The sequence below is a fragment of the Pelophylax lessonae genome, assembly GCF_965119305.1.
Source record: "Pelophylax lessonae genome assembly, chromosome: 12".
NCBI classification, from domain to species: Eukaryota; Metazoa; Chordata; class Amphibia; order Anura; family Ranidae; genus Pelophylax; species Pelophylax lessonae.
The window spans coordinates 63,050,611-63,070,606 of record NC_138779.1 but is presented as its reverse complement, the minus strand read 5'-3'; the positions used below and the strand labels follow the sequence as shown (position 1 = coordinate 63,070,606).

Sequence of the window (19,996 nt, the reverse complement as noted above, 5' to 3'; positions counted from 1 at the left end):
GATGAAAGCCCTATTTTTCTTCTGTTAAAAAAATGGATCGGACTAAAAACAGATGTAAACTGACAAACGGTCCTTTTTTTATCCGTTTTTGCATTGGTAGTGGATGTAAGAAAAACGGACAAAAACGGATGAAAAATGGATGAAAAACAGATAAATACTTGATCCATTTTGATGTGACTGAACTTATGAAATGAAAGGTCCATATGTGTGAAAGGGGCCTTAATCTATAATAAAGAGAATGCTCCTCTCTTACCTATTAGTGTTTGATCCAAATATTTCCAGTTTATCACTGCAATGGTTGGATGTAATATTTTGAGCATATTCCTGATACATTCAGCACACCAGTCTGCTCATAGAAATAGATAGCTGTGTATAACAGAAGTTGTTACTGGTCCTCTACCCCTGACCCGAGTACAAACAACAATCCTATTCAGCTGAGCTCTGCTGATTTGGCTCTCTCGTTTGACTAGATAACAATCTGTTCTAGCTGACAACAAGAAGTCGCCATTGAGATCCCTTCATCATTCAGCAACTGTGAGCAGCGAAATGCATTATGATGCTACTATTCTGTTCTCGGAACTAACAAGGTCTTGGATCTGTTATATTAATGAGTGTGGATTATAAGTAAACTTCACATAAAGCCTTCTTGTTTTTTTTTTTTTTATTTGTTTTTTTTTTGTGTATTGCACATTTCAAACAAGCTAAAAATGTGCCCGAAATACACAGACACAGACAGAAAAAAACAGGTAAGTCAACTTATAACTATTATTTTGTGATAATGATTACAATATATTCTGTAAATATTAAAAAAAGGAATGTTTTAGATAATACTAAACTATAAATATTAGAGTAATGGTGTTTTATGATGTATTAATATAGTAGGTCTGGGTAAAATATAGTAAAATGAACTGAGCAGATCAATTAAAACCAGATGCTAACAGCATTTAAAGAAGCTAGGAACTACCTTGCAGGTACGAGTGAATCTCAAAAAATTAGAATAACATCAAAAACTTAATGAATTTAATTGATTTTGATGATTATGACTTACAGTTAGTGAAAACCCAAAATTCTGTATCCCAGACAATTAGAATATTACCTAAGACCAATGAAAAAGGATTTTTATTACTGAAATGTTGGCTTACTAAAAAGTAGGTCCATGTACAGCATAGTATGCATTCAATACTTAGTTATGGCTCCTTTTGCATGCATTACTGCATCAATGTGGCATGTCGTGGAGGCAATCAGCCTGTGGCACTGCTGAGGTGTTATGGAAGCCCGGGTTGCTTTGAAAACGGCCTTCAGCTCTTATGCATTGTTGGGTCTGGTGTCTCTCATCTTCCTCTTGACAACACCCCACAGATTCTTTATGGGGTTTAGGTCAGGCGAGTTTGCTTACCATTCAAGCATAGTTATACCATGATCATTAAACCAGGTATTGGTACTTTTGGCAGAGTGGGCCAAGTTCTGCTGGAAAATGAAACCAGCATCTTCATAAAGATGGTCAGGAGAATGAAGCATGAAGTGCTCTAGAATTTCCTGGTAGAGGGCTGCGCTGACTTTGGACTTGATAAAACACAGTGGGCCAACACCAGCAGATGACATGGCTCCCCAAATCATCACTGACTGTAGAAACTTCAAATTGGACCTAATGCAACTTGGATTCTACAACTCTCCACTCTTCCTCCAGACTCTGGGACCTTGATTTCCAAACGAAATGCAAAATTACGTTTCCGAAAAGATGACTTTGGACCACTGAGCAACAGTCCAGTCTTTTTTCTCCTTAGCTCAGTTAAGATGCTTCTGACGTTGTCTCTGGCTCAGGAGAGGCTTAACACAAGGAATGCGAAAGTTGTAGCCCATGTCCTGGATATTTTTTTCTGTTTGTGACTCTACTGGTGGGATCCCCTGCCCTATGTGTCTCAGTGACACCTCGGTGACACCAGTAAAAAAGAGAAACTATGCTCACTGAGACAGGAAGGTCGATGTAACAATAATGACCTAATCAAAGTTCTAACTTTTCAAACAATTCTCTTGTTAAAATTGTTAAAATAGGTACGTTTTAACAATATTATAGTCAACAAAACATTATAATTTTTCCTATCTAAAATACCTAGGTTAGGCTTTAAAGAGAAGTATGGCCAAAGTACAAAACGAAATGCACTTCTGTGACCCACAAGGGATATATGGCCAAAAGGGCTTTGGCCCTACTTTTCCTTTAACCCCTGATAAGCAGTAATCTTCCCCAAGATTGCTGTGATACCTGTATAGCATTTAGTTCTGCACTCCTGTGACCAAGATTCAGCCGGCAGCGTGCCTAAAGGGTAACTCCACTTTCATGGGGAAAAAAAATAGCAAATAAAGAAAAAACAATATAGCGTATACAATTGCGACACAAATCATATTGTGTTTGAATGTTATTAAAAATGACCTTTCCTTTTCAATCTGCAGCTGTTGTAATTTTCTAAAAATGCCATGCAACATGGCTACCTGGAGCTGTTCTGTACACAGAATGTGTACTGACCACACCCCAGAAACATAATTTCCTGCTTGTGTTATTGACTCACCAATTTTCCCAGAAGTCTGTCTAAGATACAAGTCAGATTTCTGGCATCCCCTGCAACAAAAATGCCATTTTTGGTCAGATACTTCCAATAGGAAGTATTTTGGTGAGATACTTCTAATAAGAACACTAAAGGGAAGCAGGCCCAGCATATTTCCTAATTAGAGCCCTGCAGCTGCCACAGCCGATAGATAATTATGAAACCACTCCCATTAGACCCACTCAGCACAGAGGCACAGAGGAACAAACAGTTATTTCTTCAGAATAACAAAAGGTAAGTATCTGCAACAAAGTTTGTTAAAATCCTTGTAATGTCCATAGATCACCCAGAGGGGAATGTTTTTTTTTTTTCACCAAAAGTGGAGTTACGCTTTAAGAGCCGATCTAGACTCTGGAGAGATCCTGACAATAATGACAGGCACTAGGTTGTCACTAGATGCCTTACAGGCAGCTGGCTCAGCCTCTCAGTGCACTGCTGAGAGAATGAGCCAGCTGCTCCCACCCTCTCTCTAACCGAACGCTTCAGTGAGCACTGGATGGGCAGAGCAGAGAACAGTGATTGACAATCACCACTCTCTGCTCAAAGTAGATCGAAGAACTGAGCCATCAGCAAGCATATGATCACTCAGTTCTCAGACTTACAAGTGGAGGGGGACAGCATGCAGAATCAGACCAATGCTACAGTAGGTAGGTATGTATGTATGTTTATTTTATTTTTTTTTTGTTCCTGCGCTTCTTCTTTAAAGCACAAGACCGTACAGGGTCCATACAGTGTACTGGTCTGCGTACTGACATTCCCAGAAACAGGCAACTATTGAGATGCATTCGAATAAGCAGCTGTACCTGGTTGTACACTGGGGGTTGCATAAAGTACTCACATGTAGATTTCCAGGACTGTCAGTACACAGGCTCTGCACGCTGTAAGGCCCTTTTACAGCCATGTGCATGAGGCCTTACTGTGTGTTATTTTCTCATTGATATGTTAATGACAGTCTAGTGATCAACTGCCTAAACTTTATACAGATTCATTACTAAGCCTTTTATAAAGGCTAATTTATTCTGTCTATGAAAACACATAAGTGGATGTGATATAATCTGCATAAATTAAAGCTGAAGTTTAGGTTTAAAAAATGCTACAACTTTATTATTATCACTTACCTTGTAGGAAGTTTGTCTAGCATTGTGCAGGCAGCTGGATCCTGGAAACATTTACTGCAGGGATGCCTGTCCTCTTCCTGTGTTTACATTTCCAGAGCGGCATTTACCAGTTATAACAAATTGCTTGCAAAGGTATATTTAACAGACCAAAAGGAAGCAAAAAAGCAAACTTTATTCATATTTCTGAATTTCATTTATTATGGCAGTGGAAAGTGAGTACAGTGCCAAATAGGCTAAGATGGTACTTGTAAAGGGTTTAGGTGCCACAACATTTTACTGCAGTAAAGTATATCTTTAGAATTTAATGCATTACTTGTTCACACTTAAGGTCTAATTGAATTTAAATGAAAAATTATTCCTCTAAATTAATTTGGCAGTACAACAATTGTAAACGTCTACTACTGCCATATGATAACTATTTGAACTTTAGCTTGAGTATAAAGCCTTGAGCCCCAGGCAGAAGACTGGGGACAGGAGGACAACTGCTATCTGTGTGTGAGGATTAGCCATGTTGATCCTGCATTGTGCTGACAGTGGTTTGCCAAAAAACGATCCTATGGGGCTCTGTGTAGAAAGATCTGAACTGAAGTCGATTCAGCTCTTGCGTTTAGTGGTGGATGCTGGCTGTCTTTGTAACAGCTTTCAGGAATCATAGTCCCCTTTATATTGTTGGTGACGCTCCAGTATCTTTTTCCCACCCTTTTCCCGGTGTCTTTAGATCTGACTAATAAAATCCCCCTCCATCCTTCTCCAGTGGAGCGTCCAGAGACGAAACATGTAGAGCTGAGATCCTAGATTGGATTTTTTGACTGGGGTCACCCGAATTGGAACACCACACTCATTATCCAACTGGAGGAAGTGTGATACTGTTTAACCTTTTAAGCTATGTTGGCCATATTTTTTTTTTGCTGACACACTTTGTTACGTTCTGTTTCGCTCTTTATGGATGTTGTTTCATGTAATATTGTTATTAATACATTTTGTATACAAATCTTGTCTGTGTAATCCATACCATACCATGAAAGTCCTAAGTGCCTCTAACCCCCAGTTTTTTGTATTCCAGTATCATTGGTCTGTTAAATTAAAAAAAAAGGTTACTATTAATTATTTTTACTCTGTATTCCAAAGGTTGATTGTTGTATCTAAAATACACTATATTGTCAAAAATATTAGAACATCTGCCTTTACACGCACATGAACTTTAATCGTATCCCAGTTTTAGTCCGTAGGGTTCAATATTGAGTTGGCCCACCCTTTGCCGCTATAACAGCTTCAACTCTTCTGGGAAGGCTGTCCATAAGATTTAGTAGTGCGTCTATGGGAATGTTTGCCCTTTCTTCCAGAAGCGCATTTGTGAGGTCAGGCACTAATGTTGAAGAGAAGGCTTAACTCACAGTCTCTCCTCTAGTTCATCCCAAAGGTGTTCTATCGGGTTCAGGTCATGACTCTGTGCAGGCCAGTCAAGTTCCTCCACCCTAAACACGCTCATCCATGTCTTTATGGACCTTGCTCTGTACACTGGCCAAAATCATTTGATGGAGGGGGGCTTATGGTGTGCGGTGGTTTTTCAGAGGTTGTGGCCCCTTAGTTTCAGTGAAGGGAACACTTAAGGCGTCAGCATACCAAGACATTTTGGACAATTTCATGTTTCCAAATTTGTGGGAACAGTTTGGGGATGGCCCCTTCCTGTTCCAACATGACTGTGCACCAGTGCATAAAGCAAGGTCCTAAAATATATAAATGAGGGAGTTTGGGGTGGAGGAACTTGACTGACCTGCACAGAGTCCTGACCTCAACTCGATAGAACAACTTTGGGATGAATATGAGCAGGGACTGCAAGCCAGGCCTTCTCGCCCAATATCAGTGCCTGACCTCACAAATGCGCCTCACAACATTCCCATAGGCACACTCCTAAAAAGTTGAAGCTGGTATAGCTGCAAAGTGTGGGCCAACTCAATATTGAACCCTATGGACTAAGATTGGGATGCCATTTAAGTATGTGTGTATGTGTAAGGGCAGGCATCCTAATACTTTTTACAACATAGTGTAATGGTCACTGTGTGTTGCCTATGTAGCATTTGCTAATAAGTCCTATTTATCGCTGGTTTCTCTTCACAGAGTACTTCAGAAACGCACAGTGTTAATATTCCTAAAGCTACAATCAACATTAGAGGGGATCTCTTTGAAATTGTTAATTCTCTTGAAGCAGGTGAGATATAAAGTGACATTGTATTTGGTATGAATATTATATTGTAAATTGACATAAAATGACATTTACTTTCACAAGCTGCTTTGAGCTCTGAGAAGGGCAGTGGAGAGTTTTCTAAGCATATTTCAAAGAAGCCAGTCCTTTTCATTAGTCTGTTTAAATGGAGAAGGTGAAAGGGTAAGGATTCGTAATGACAAGAGAAGGACATGTGTGATAATAAACCACACTGGAAGTACTGTACCTACCAATATTCCCCAAATTGCTTCAGTTTCTATACAGATAAAGTTAGGAGACATTTTGACCACAATTCTTAACCCCTTGCCATCTATTTTTAAAAGGGTAAGAAGTGGCAAACAGGTAATTAATTTAGAATAGATAGTACAAAGTTAATTCAAATGTGCTATTAAAAAAATTCACAAGCTCTCAGCTACACCTAGCACTCCAAGGGGCACTACAATAAGTAGCCAGTCAGTTAATCTCCAATAAAAAAATATTTCACTCCGGTTTGGTTTTCCTGGCCAATAGCTGTTATATTCCTGAGATAACTGTTTAGTGGACATTTCTCTGTGCTATAAATATGCACAATATACCATGACAACCAAAAACATTGTCTAACCCATATGGAAGAAAAATGTATTTCCAATATATTTAGGGAAAAAATATTTTGAAATATATTGAATATGGCCAAAATTGTAGCATTTCAAATATATTTCCAATATATTTGGGAAAAATAAAAAATGTTTTTTTTAAAATATACTTTTAATATATTTTTCTTCCATGTGGGTAAAGCCAGCCATAGATGGATCAAGTCGTGGCAGGTTCAGCTATGGGAAGGCTGGCTGAACTGAAGTTGATCCATCAATTGACTTCAGTGCAACCAGACTGTCAAATCTTTTTAATGCGAGTGATTATTGTGTTCTGCTGTTATAGAAATCTATGGCAAATTGCAGATAACCCACATGGAAGCTGTGGGTAAAAAGTGCTGCACCCACACTGTGGGGAAACCACAGCAGATCAGTGTGAAAGGAGCCTTAAACACAAAACTAGAGAAAATTCCCAGCTCAACTCACCAACAAGTCTGCTTACCAACCAAATTAACCTGTCTACCAGTATGCGTTAAAAACAGGGGTTTCAGTAGCACACATTTGCAAATGCATACGTAACCTGCAAAGCCCCTTCAGGGCACCCTGTTTTACTTGCAGTCCTAACCCTTCTAAATTGATGAGAGTCTCCACAGTGGAAGCACATGCATTCTAATGGATAGATAAGGAGGTCTGGAGGCAACCCAATCCTCCTTAAAGGCACAGGGGCACCCAGCACATAGCACAATGGCAGCAAAGGTGTACAGTGTGTCCCCTCACCAGTATTTACACCAGTAACAAAGAGATGGTGAGGGGACACAATGGACACCTTTGCTGCCATTGTGCTTTGTGCTGGGTGTCCAGGGTGCCCCTAAGCCTTTAAGGAGGGTTGAGCTACCTTCAGGCCCACCTGTTCTTTATCTATCCATTGGAATGCATGTGCTCCCACTGTGGAAACTCTCAAGTAAGTAATACTCGCAAGTAATACAGGGTGCCATGAAGGGGCCTTGCAGCTTTTGCATGCGTTTGCAAATGTTTGCTAACTAAACCCCTGTATTAACGCATACTGTTGGACAGGTTCATTTGGTTGGTAAGCAGACTGGTTGGTGAATTTAGCTGGGAATTTTCTCTGGTTTTAGTCTTCAATGCGTTTGCCCTTCTATGTGCTCCTTACTGTGAAAGCCAGTTATAGATAGGGGCAGGGGCCAAAACTGCAAACTTAAAGTGACACCCAGTGATGTGAATGGACTCTTACCACAATAGAGAGAGAATGGAGCATGTACTGTGGTACCAAGGCATCCAGTCAAACGGCCACACTAAATAAAATATCCAGAGGGATGGATGGATGGACGGAGCTTCCCGGTATCTTTTTATGGGTCTGGAGGCTTCTACAGGTAGAATTGCCAGCAGGAGGGCCACAATAAAGAAGAGGAAGGGACTGATGCGTTACCCACAGTTTATTGAATAAAAAATGGTAAAAACACTTACAAGCATCCTTTGAGGTGTACAGCAAAATGCTCAGAAGAAGTCACGGTCGCCTGCAGTGCGATCCGGGACCTGTAGCAGCACGGCTGGCTCCTCCCAACGCGTTTCTACTGAAGAGTCGGCTTCTGGGATTGGAGCCTTATTATTATAATATTATTATTATTATAATTTTTTTTTTATTACAAATTATTAAAGTGGTTCTAAAGGCAGAAGGTTTTTTACCTTAGTCTATTCTCTGCATTAAGGTAGAAAAACCTTCTGAGTGTAACCCCCCCCCCCCTTTCAGCTCTCTCCCTCCTCATGGGCTCAGAAATAGACAGTGAACAGGGCGTGGGGGTGGAACTGAGCCATGCTCTGTAAGTCTATGGACACACAGAGCCGGCTCAGGAGCGAGCCCACACGTGTGCCCTCATAGCATGCAGCTTGCTATGGTGAGCACTTGGCAGGGAGGGGCAGGAGCACCAGCAGGGGACACGAGGAGAGGAGGATCAAAATCATTGCACAGAGCGGATAAGTATAACAAGTTTTTTTATTTAAAAAAAAAGGGTTTGCAATCACTTTAAAACCATAGGAGGAAAGAATCTGATAATATAAGAACTCTTACACCCTTGGAGACTAGAACCGAGGAGACAACACTGGGATGGGAAATACATATGTATTGTTTAAAATAATAATTATAATAATACTTATTATTATTCAGTTTTAGCTATAGCAGTTTCCATTTGAATCATCCACAGTTTCTGAATACCTATTAATATTCTTTACATTTTCAGTATTAGGATTAAATGGTAAGAATTCAATGTACAAAATAAGATAACTGTTTTACCCTGTTATTCTATAACATTTTAAAGTCAAACAACAGAAAGTTATAGATGACTATGACTTTCATAGCAGAACAACATAATCATAACATAATTGTATTTTACTGGCTGAAGAGGCTGCTTTTACAATAGTGATAACATTTTGTCCATAGCAATACTAATTTAATGTAACAAAGCTCTATTATAGAGAAATTTAATGAGGACCTTTAAAATATCATTGTTGGAGTAGAAATTACAAAAACCCTACAAAACTCTTACATGAAAAAATATCCAGCAGCAACCAATGTGACGAGCAGAATATTGGCATTCATTATAAGGGATAAGAAGATTGTGCATTGCCCTTTCATAAACATGATTTAACTGTAAATAAATGGATTTCAATGAAACTGTATTTTTTTTTTATAAACTCCCAAAGAGATAACATACCACAATAGGAATGGTTACAGAAATGTTTGAAATTATATGAAAAAAAAACAGTTTACAAATGCTGCTCTAGAAAGGTTCTTTCAGGAAATAATTACGTTGTGTCACATGATTTGAACACTTCAGAGGCCCTTTCGGTGCTTCAGTTTTACTTGACTCATGTAAGTTTTGAATCATTTAGTGGTCTGGGTTGGATTACTTTCATATACAAATATCACCCGCAGTGCTATCTGTAGGTGAAATGTCCTGATTTTGGATTAATTTTTGTAAATTTATAAGGCATAGTCCACACTAAAGGAACACGCAACACAATGGGGTTGATTTATTAAAGGCAAATACATTTCTCACTTTGCAAGAGAAGTTGTGCTCTGCAAGGGAACTTTGCCCAAAGCTTAGTGAATGAGATGAAACGTCACTTTGCAAAGAATACCCAATCATGTGCAAGGAAAGAAAAGCACTTTTGCTTGCATGTAATTGGATGATAAGTATAATATTGATCCATGGAGTTGCCTTGTTATAAAGTATCAGAATGTCATGATAATTAAAACTAAAATTACGTTTATCAGGAAGTCAGATTTACATGTAACAGCACCCCCATTTCATATCAGGAGTCCTCCCTTAACATCAGGAGCGCTATATTTGCCATCAGGAGCCCCCTATGTAACATCAAGAGTCTCCTTTTACATCAGAAGTCCCCCCCCTTTACATTAGGAGTCTCTCGCGGCTTTTGTTCTTCTACCCCCTATGCGCGTGCCTGTGTCCTCCCAGGGCTGCTGTTAGAAATCGCGGGGCCCCGTACAGACTACCTGGCAGGGCCCCCCCAAGAAAATATTAAAGATATATTTAGCTAAAATTACAACAAAATCACTATTATCAGACACAAATATAACATAACTCGCATAATTCCTGCTAAATCTAAAAAAAAACTATGTTAAATAAAAAAGAAGATGAGATGAGAAAAGTATACAGGCTGGGCAGTTGGAGCTCAGTGATCAGAGAGACAGAGACAAATAAACTCCTGAGCAGAGATAAGTGCTGGGAGGGGGGCCCACACAGGGAGGGGGGATTAGGGAGGGACAACTGCCTCTTTCTCAACAGATAAAAGCTGATAGCAGGGAGAGGGACAGATCAGATTCAGGTGCTGGAGGAAGATTTCTGTTTTTGTTGTCCATCACTAATCCCCCTCTCTGTGTGGGCCCCCCTGTGTGCTCGGGCCCCCTACAAGAGGGCTGGTGGTCCCCCCCTATCAGCAGCCCTGTGTCCTCCTCCGTGCGAGTGCGCAGGTCCGGCCCCAGAACATGCACAGGCTGGTGAGGTTAACAAACAGCCTGCTGGCCCCAACCTCCATCACCACCAGTGGCTGCTCGACAGCCTACAAACTTTTGCACCCTAAACTATCTTTTCCATGTGGAGCAAGCTGAGGAGCCCGCTCAGCTGCTGGCGCCCTCTTGCCATTGGCTGAGCCGGGAAGGGGATGGAGGGTGTGCACAGCCTTTAAAGAAGAGGTGCGGCCCTTACATGGGACATCAGTGTGGGCCGGGGGGAATTTGGCACCCTGCCCCCCCTAGGGTGACAATATTTCCAAAATGCCATTAAGGGACATTTTTGCCAAGGACAGGGACGGGGGATGAGGGGGGGGGGGATGTAATCTCGGGGTTGATCAGCGGTGGGGTTGATTTGTCAGGCAACTGTCTGGTGTTAGCACTTAAATCATCCCGACACCATGCTTGATATGGTGTCAGGATGATCAAAACACATTATTTCTTTTACTACATTGTAATATATAATGAAATTATTTAACTCACCATAATGCAGAATCAGTGGGAACACTAAGCTTGCCACTTGCCACCAGATGCAGCATGCCACCATTGCCTGCTGCCAGATGCAGCATGTCACTTGCCACTGTCACCTGCCGCCAGATGCAGCATGTGACTTGCCACCGTCGCCTGCTACCAGATGCAGCGTGTCACTTGCCATGTCACCTGCCACCAGATGCAGCATGTCATTTGCCACGTCACCTGCCACCAGATGCAGCTTGTCACTTGCCATGTTGCCTGCCACCAGATGCAGCTTGTCACTTGCCATGTCACCTGCCACCAGATGCAGCGTGTCAATTTGCACTGTTGTTTGCACAGTGAGAGGAGGGGCAGAGAGAGCAGGAGGCGGGGAGAGAGAGAGGAGACAGAGAGAGAGGGGAGCTGTTGGCTGCTTGTTTAATCTTCCTGCCCTCACATCACCTCCACAGATGCAGTACACTGGCAGGGAGAGAGGGGTGGGAGAAGGGATGTGTGTGTGACAAGCTCAGGCATTCTGGATGGAGCAGTGTGTGGATCCCCTCCTTCTAGGACAGCTGCAGTGAGTCGGCTGTCATCCGCTGCCCGCACAGTAACACCAGAGATTATCAGGAGGATGGAGCGGCAGCGGCCGTCTGAGGACTTCTGTCCCCGCCCACCACCTATCAGACACCTATCACAGAGCCAAAGGAAGTGCTCCAAAACCCTGTTGGCTCTGTGCTACAAGTGGTTGGCAGGCCAGCAGAGAGAAGAAGCCTGCAGCTTTGGGAGCAGCAGAGAAGCCCAAAGTTCCGCTGAACCCTGAAGCTCCCAGCACACGCACCCCCCCCCTCAACATTTTGTCCCTGCCTCTCTTCCGCATGCCTTACACCCTACCCTCCGGCCCAGTCCACCCCTGATTTGCTGCCCCTATCAGAGTTCCACCTGGGCCAATGGACCCCCCGGGACCCTAGGATTAAATTCAAATCAGTCAGCAATCCCAAAGATTAAGGAGGCATAAGCCTCTGGGTTTCCAAAAATACTATTATGCTGCACACCTCCTCAGAATTGTCATGGAATTGCCATGATGGTAATAAAGACAGGAAAGAATTAGAAAGCAACCTCACCTCAATACCACTAAAATACTGTCCCTGGGTATCATGGTCATGCCTATCTAAACATCTGAAACAGTACCCATTGACAGGAATCACACTTAAAGTGTTTCATTGAGCAATTGCACAACACAATATCGCATATTCGCCAGGTTCACTGACCCCCATAGCAGATAATCCAGAATTTCCACAAGGTGGATATACTTACAATTGTCTTGTTATATTGTTAATCATAAACAAAAACATAACTTTATCAGACCTCTACAATTTAGGAGAAAATGTGTCTAAGTCCCCGTTCACACTAAGGCGACCTGTGAGGCGACCTGGTCGCCTCACAGGTCGCCGTAGGTCGCCTCCCATAGGGAAGCTGCGGACCCGTTCTAATAGGAGCGACACAAGTCGCTCCGACTTAGAAAAAGGGTCCGGAGCTTCTTTGGGGCGACCAGGAGGCGACCGCCATAGACTTCAATGTTATGAAGTCCGTGGCGGCCACTCCGAGGTCACGGCGCGCTGCTCGCACCGCGACCTCGGAGGTCACGGTGCGAAGTAGCGTCGCCCCTATGTGAACGGGGCCTAAAGGGTTTAGAGTTCAAAATAAACACCTCAAAAGCATATACCTGGCTATAACAAACAGAAAACACCACAACAGATAGATTTAACCACTTGCCGACTGCCTAACGACTATTTACGTCGGCTGTGAGGCTCTAGGGAGCGAGCCCGCGCCGCGGGAGGCGCGCTCCCGCTCGCTCACGGACCCCCCGCGCGAGTGACCAGCGGACCTGATGTCCGCCAGTCACTCGCAATCGTCGGTTACACCGGGAGAAAGGCAGGCGGCTAATGTAAACAAAGCCGCCTGTCTTTCTCCCCTGTGTAACAGCACAGACCATACGGTCCTGCTATGTAGGACCGTAGATCTCTGCTGTTACATCACAAGCCACATCCAATCACAGTAAGAATCACGCCCCTAGGGACACACTTAACCCCTCCTTCTCAAATAAAGTTAACCCCTTCCCTGCCAGTGTCATTTTTACAGTAACAGTGCACATGTATAGCACTGATTACTGTAGTAATGTCACTGGTAACCCCAAAAGTGTCAAAAAATGTCAGTCAAGGGTCCGATCTGTCTGCCGCAATGTCGCAGTCCAGCAAAAAAATCGCAGATCGCCACCATTACTCGTTAAAAAAAAGCAATAAAAGTGACAAAAATCTTTCCCTTAGTTAGTAAATGCAATAACTTTTGCGCAAATCAATCAAAATACGCTTTTTGATTTTTTTTTACCAAACATATGTAGCAGAAAACAAATTGGCTTAAAATGTTAAAAAAATTAGATTTTTACATTTTTTTGGGGGGGGGGGGGAATTTCATATAAAAAAATTTGAAAAATATTGTTATTTTTGCAAAATTGTCGCTTTTTTTTTTGTTTATAGCGCATGAGCAAAAAATCACACAGGTGATCAAATACCACCAAAAGAAAGCTCTGTTTGTGGGAAAAAAAGGATGTCAAATTCATTTATGTACAGCATCGCACGACCGCGCAATTGTCCGTTAAAGTCACGCAGTGCCGAATCGCAAAATAGGCCCTGGTCAGGAAGGGGGTAAAATCTTCCGGGGCTTAAGTGGTTAAGGAATGGTGGGAAAACACATTCTAATCTCCAATTCAGGAGAACCAGTAGATAATAGCCAGCATTATGGTCAACAAGGGTTCAATAAGCACACGTATTCATGAAAGTGCTCCATTTTGGAAACAGATTTGTGACCTGACTATTTATATCACAGACATAAGAATAAGTCTCACACCAGCATGTTGTCTGTTACACATCTCTACATGCTCCATATAAACTTTCTCTGACTAAACACATGCTAAATGCAGACCAATCCCTAATTCCACAACACTGGAAATCGACACGTTCTCCTTCGATCAGAAAATAGCTACACAACTATTAACTACTATCTAAACTTCGGATAAAATATGTATATTCCTTTACCACCCCCTACGCTTCCTACTAACCATAAATTGCTGATATTAACCCATTTCATGTACCTGTATCTCCTACACAATTGTCATATACGACTATGTAAAATGCTGCTGTACCAATATGACATACTACAGTAATATACCATGTCTCTGTAATTCTTTTTTTTTTTTTTGTAATTAATAAAAATTCATATTGTGAAATTTGGCAGCAGAAACTCTGAAATATGGAGGTGTTCACAAATCCTCCCTATAGCTTCATTTTTTTTTAGCAAGTTTGCAATATAGATGTGGTTTGTTTGGAATTGTTTGGAAGCAGCATGATTTATAGTGAAAGCTTCCCTTAATTCCATTAGTATAAACTGTTCTTTTTGTTACATTGTTAATATGCATGAACATAGTCTCATAGTTATGTACATAACAAGGATATTAAAATCACAATGGGGTTGATTTACTGGAAGCAAATAGACAGTGCACTTTGCAAGCACAGTTGCACTCTCCAAAGGCATTTGCTCCAGAGGTTTAAATGTAGGATTAGGCATAAAATGCTTTATTAAGAATATTTAAAATGATTGATTTTGATCATTCAACAAGCAGTTGTGCAGGATGTATATGTTTATATACACATCATTTATGCAATATGGAATGCATCAGAGATTTGTATTCATGAATTCTAAATGATCTGTATGCTTGCATGTATATGTATATGTATGGATGGATGCATGTTGAATGTCCAGGGGTTTATTACTTGATTTATTAAAGGAAAGGGAATTTGTGAAAAAAAAGTCTGTATAAATTTATGTTAAGTATTGTTTAATATTATTAAAAAAGAATAGCGCAACCATGCAAAAGAAATGACTATCAAATATGGAGACGATCCATAAATAAAAATGGGGATTTAGTTCCACCATATGGCCATATCGTGCTCAAGCCCACCACTGCGTCAAAGTACCCCATTATCGGTGGGTCCTACACTATCCATAAAAAAGGGGTGAATCCAGCCTCTCTTACCCTTGGAGACAACACTCCTTGCTGGGAAGGTGTGCTAATGCACTGCAGGGGACTCCTCCTATATCTACTTGATAGAGGACACCAATAGAGTACAGGTGTGTGTGGGGGATGGGATGCTCAACCCCATAAGTCTGGTCAGACCGAATACATAATAAACAAGCAAAAAATTGGGGGAGCAAACCCTGAACATGTATATCTAAAGCCGGTGCAGCTATGGACCAAGCAACATGTATAATATTAACCACTTTACCACTAGAGCATTTTGCTGTCTTACGTCTGGGCCACTTTTTGCGATTCGGCACTGTGCGACTTTAACTGACAATTGCGCGGTCGTGCAACGCCGTACCCAAACGAAATTTACGTCCTTTTTTTCCCACAAACAGAGCTTTCTTTTGGTGGTATTTGATCACCTGTGCGATTTTTACTTTTTGCGCTATAAACAAAAAAAGAGCGTTTATTTTGAAAAAATAACAATATTTTTAACATTTTTTTATTTGAAATTCCCCCCAAAAAAGATGTAAAAACCAATTTTTTTTTTAAATTTTTGGCCAATTTGTTTTCTGCTACCCATGTTTGGTAAAAAAATTGCAATAAGTGCATTTTGATTGGTTTGCGCAAAAGTTATTGCGTTTACTAACTAAGGGAAAGATTTATGTAATTTTTGGTGGTTTTTTTTAACGAGTAATGGCGGCGATCTGCGATTTTTTTTGCGGGACTGCGACATTGCGGCGGACAGATCGGACCCTTGACTGACATTTTTGACACTTTTGGGGGTACCAGTGACATTACTGCAGTAATCAGTGCTATAAATATGCACTGTTACTGTAAAAATGACACTGGCAGGGAAGGGGTTAATTTTATTGGAGAGGGAGGGGTTAATGTATGCCTGGTGCTTACTGATGTGTGGGGGGGGGGAGGTGACTGTGTGAGCCAGGGACAGATCGGATGTTCAGCTATGCTGAACACTCCGATCTGTCACTCCCTGTCACTTAGGAGATCCGCCCGCTCTGTTTACACAGGCGGGCGGATCTCCAAACTGGATTCCCCGACGATCGGGGCAGAGCAGCGGCGATCGCCGACGCTCGTCCCCTGGCCCAACTCCCGCTGTGAATGAAAACAGCGGGAGCGCGCCTCCGGCGGCGTGCGAGCGCCGCCTACAGCGGGGGAGTCTAGCGACGTAGGTCTACGTCGCTAGACAATAACGAGCCACTGTGCCGCAGTAGCAGCACAGTGGCTAGTGGGGAAATGGTTAAGCTATATTTTTACGAAGAACTGCTTTGACGTTTTAGAATTATTAATTATGGATCAATTGTTTAAAGAGAGTGTTATAACAACTGGTGATATTTCTATGTAATTTTCTATTACTGGAGTATAAGGTAGGTAGATGTAATATAAAAATGAATCAGGTTAGTGATGTATTTGTCTAGCAAGATAAATTAATCTAATAAGAAGATGGGTTGTATAAGCAAAAGGGTTAGGGTTCATATAAAATGAAGAGTCTTGTTTTACTATGACATACCCTTGACTATTGAAAGTAGTGCGGTGAGTATTGTGGGAGGAATTTGTGTATCCTGGAGAGGACCAGGTACCACTTGGTAAGCACCTTGTAGTTAGTTTCTAGGGCGGCTATGTTTGAGGAGGAGGATTTAATCGCCTGTCAGATGAACGATCAATCAGCATGGTCAAGCGTGAGCTTGAGGTCTCCTTCCTATCTGCTAACATAATCCTGGGGAATTTGCTGTTTTTGGGGCAACTAGGAAGGTTAAAAGCTCTGAGATAAGCCCCTATCTGTGAGGGTCAGACTTGTACGCTCATTAAAACGCTGTAAAACCTGAGTCTGAGGCATCAGAGGGGATAAATGGTGTAAGAAAATGTTTGATTTGCAGGAATCGGAAGGGATCAGAGGAAGGAATGTTATAGGACTTGGTGAGTGTCTGGAAGGGTTTGAAGCAGGTGAACGCAAAGAATTGATGAGCCATAATAAGGCCAACTTTCAACCAGGCCGAGAATGTAGTCAGGAAGGACCAGGCTGAATAAAAGGATGGGTTGCGAAGAAAAGAGTGTAAGGGATTATGAGGGGACTGGAGGCCAAATCGAGTCCTAAGTCTATCCCAGATCATGAGGCTATGTTTCGTAACCGGGTTGGTGATGGTTCTATGCTGGGTTGGGGCCAACCAAAAGAGATTGGCTGTGGAGAGGGGATCACAATCCACTGATTCTATGGCTACTCATAGTGGGGTTTCAGTTGTAGCGTGGTATTTTGAGAGTTGGGCCAACTGCACAGCATAATAATACTTCTGAAAATTTGGTACACCTAGGCCCCCTAATTCTAGAAGTATATAGAGTAGGTTTAAGTAGGTTTAGGTAGTCGGGGTCTCAGTTTGTTCCAGATAAAGGCGGATGCGCGGCGCTGCAAAATTTGCAGTTAGTAAGAAAGTACCGTGGTAGGGAGTACCCAGAATAGGTAGAGGAGTTTTGGGAGGAAGGACATTTTCACAACAGTAATTCAGGCCATCCAGGACAGTGGTAGCGGGGCCCATTAGGACATTAGGGCTGTGAGGTGGGAGAGGATAAGTGGATAGTTCACTGAGAAGAGGTGGGAGGGGTTAGCGGTAAGGATATTACCCAGGTATGGGATGTGTCTATTAGCCAAGGGAAAAGGGTGGACCTCACTAAGGTGGGTTTGGAGAGAGCACGGTAATGATATGGTAAGGGCTGTCGATTTCTTAGGGTTAATCTATAAATATATATTTTTCTTGTTTTGAAATTACATTAAACCCCCAAACAGGAATATATTTTCTGCAAGCAGCCTCTAGAATAAAATAGCGACAGTGGTAATTTTTTATATTGCATGATATATGCACAACTGTTTATCAAATTTATATCTCAGGAAAAATACACTAAAATTAATTTTAGCACAAACAAACACAATATAATACCCATTTTTTTAAATATAAAAGAAGGGGTTTGCATTGAGTAAATAGATATCAAACATGTTAAAGAGGAAGTAAACACTACCTCTTTTTATATTTTTTTTGGTCACCTGCAAAGTAAAAGCATAATGTGCTAGTATGCATCGCATACTATGAAGCGTGCCCAGCAAAAGAAGCCCCCGTCGTCCCTGCTGGATGCCGCATCCACCTTCACCTGTCTTCCTAACGGGTCCGCAGACGTCACTCCCACGCATGTGCGCGGGAGCCGCTGGTCACGGCACAGGGCCCTGAAAAAACGGCACGGGCGGCAGTATACAGTAAATATCTCCTAAATGGTGCAAGTTTAGGGAATATTTACAGTACCTATAGGAAAGCCTTATTATAGGCTTACCTATAGGTACTAACATTAGGGGGAAGTTTACTTCCTCTTTAAGGCTCAAAACTTTGTGCACCCAAAATTCTCCATAAGCAAAGTTTTAAAAGCCTTTACAGGTTATCATTTTGGCACCTCACATACGTGCGGATCCTACATTTAGGTGCACATGGGGGTGAAGGGGTGTTTTTAAAGGTTTTTTATTATTATTTTTTTGGGGTTTTTTTTGTTACAATTTATATTTTTTACACTTTTTTATTTTTATTATTTCATTTAAGTTTATTGCCATCACAAGAGGGTAAACACGCTGGGATTTGACTGTAAAAATAAATCCCAAGCACACGGCTACAGCAGCAGCTGTGAGCTTGTTTAAACTCCTTGACTACCAAGACGTTTATAAATGCACCTTGGTCAATAAAGCATCATGTTAATCAATATCCGTACTTACGAAGAGTTAATCATCTTCACCCCTCTCTCACATGATAGTGTTCAGGTCTGGTGATTGGCTGCTCAGGCCACAGTACTGCATCCTGGGAGTAGAGAGAGAAGGGCAGAGAGCCCCTCCATAGTTGGAAATGCTTCCTATCACTGAAGGGGTTCTCTTTAAATTTTCTATGATATCAAATATACTCCAAAATTAAAAAAGGAGAGTGAGAACCCCTTAAAATTGCCTAGTGTCTTTAACCATTTCCCCCAAATGTATGGGACAGAGGGGGAGGGTTATGAAGGCAAGTATAAACGGTTATATATCTACCAAGTGCCACCAAATCCCAAATAATAAAAATGTTAACCTTTTAAATGAATAACATTTCTTGTAAATTTAAATCTGAACTCCAGCAAGCTGCAAAGTACAAAGATGAAATACAAAAAGGGGTGGCATTTTACTTAAGCTGCATAGGGGGGTTTTCACTGTCAGGGTGGTAGGAATGTGGAACTGTCTTCCACAAGTGGTGGTGTTAGCGTGGAGTATTGATACTTTTAAAAGACTCTTGGACGTGCATCTCAAAGAACACAATATACAGGGATTTGGGAAATGATTATTAACACTGACACACACCTACACAGGATGAACTGGATGGACTATTGTCTTTATTCAACCTTAACTACTATGTTACTATCTTACTATGTATTTTATTTGCCAAGGATTTGTAAATCTTTCTATCAAGTTCTTACATTTTCCAAAGTTGCAGCACTTGAAGTAAGATTCCTCCTTTGTCATTTCCACTGCTAAAATGTGACTTCCGTCACAGAACAGAAATAGCAACCAGACAGTGAGACCTCAGACATTGATAAATCAAAAGTCTACTTCACGTTGTAGATCAAACTTTATAAAGTGAAGCACTTAGCTATGTACTCATCAACCACCATTTAGCTGGAGAGGTGGATGGACACTTAACATTTGCAGGGTATGATCCTGAGCTCCACACAAGGTCCACAGCCTGACTCCATGGCAATGTCTACAGCAGGAACATCCCTGCAATCATAGCACTCTAGGAATACCTTTGCTTTGGCATTTGTTATGCCTCCCCATCATTGTTTCTGATGCTATTTACATGCTCTACGGTTATGCACTTTAACCGCTTGC

The 19,996-nt window shown here is 41.6% G+C and overlaps 1 protein-coding gene across 3 annotated transcripts in view; it reads left to right on the top strand.

Moving 5' to 3' along the window:
* Window positions 1-386: 386 nt before the first annotated feature.
* Window positions 387-19,996, top strand: part of TMPRSS5 (transmembrane serine protease 5) — a 111,512-nt gene continuing 91,902 nt past the window's right edge. For all 3 annotated transcript variants that reach the window (XM_082274231.1, XM_082274230.1, XM_082274229.1), the window contains exons 1-2: window positions 387-746; window positions 5,837-5,927. In XM_082274231.1, the coding sequence (XP_082130357.1) occupies window positions 708-746; window positions 5,837-5,927 (130 nt within the window). In that variant the 5' untranslated portion in view covers window positions 387-707. The remainder of the gene's footprint in view (window positions 747-5,836; window positions 5,928-19,996) is intronic.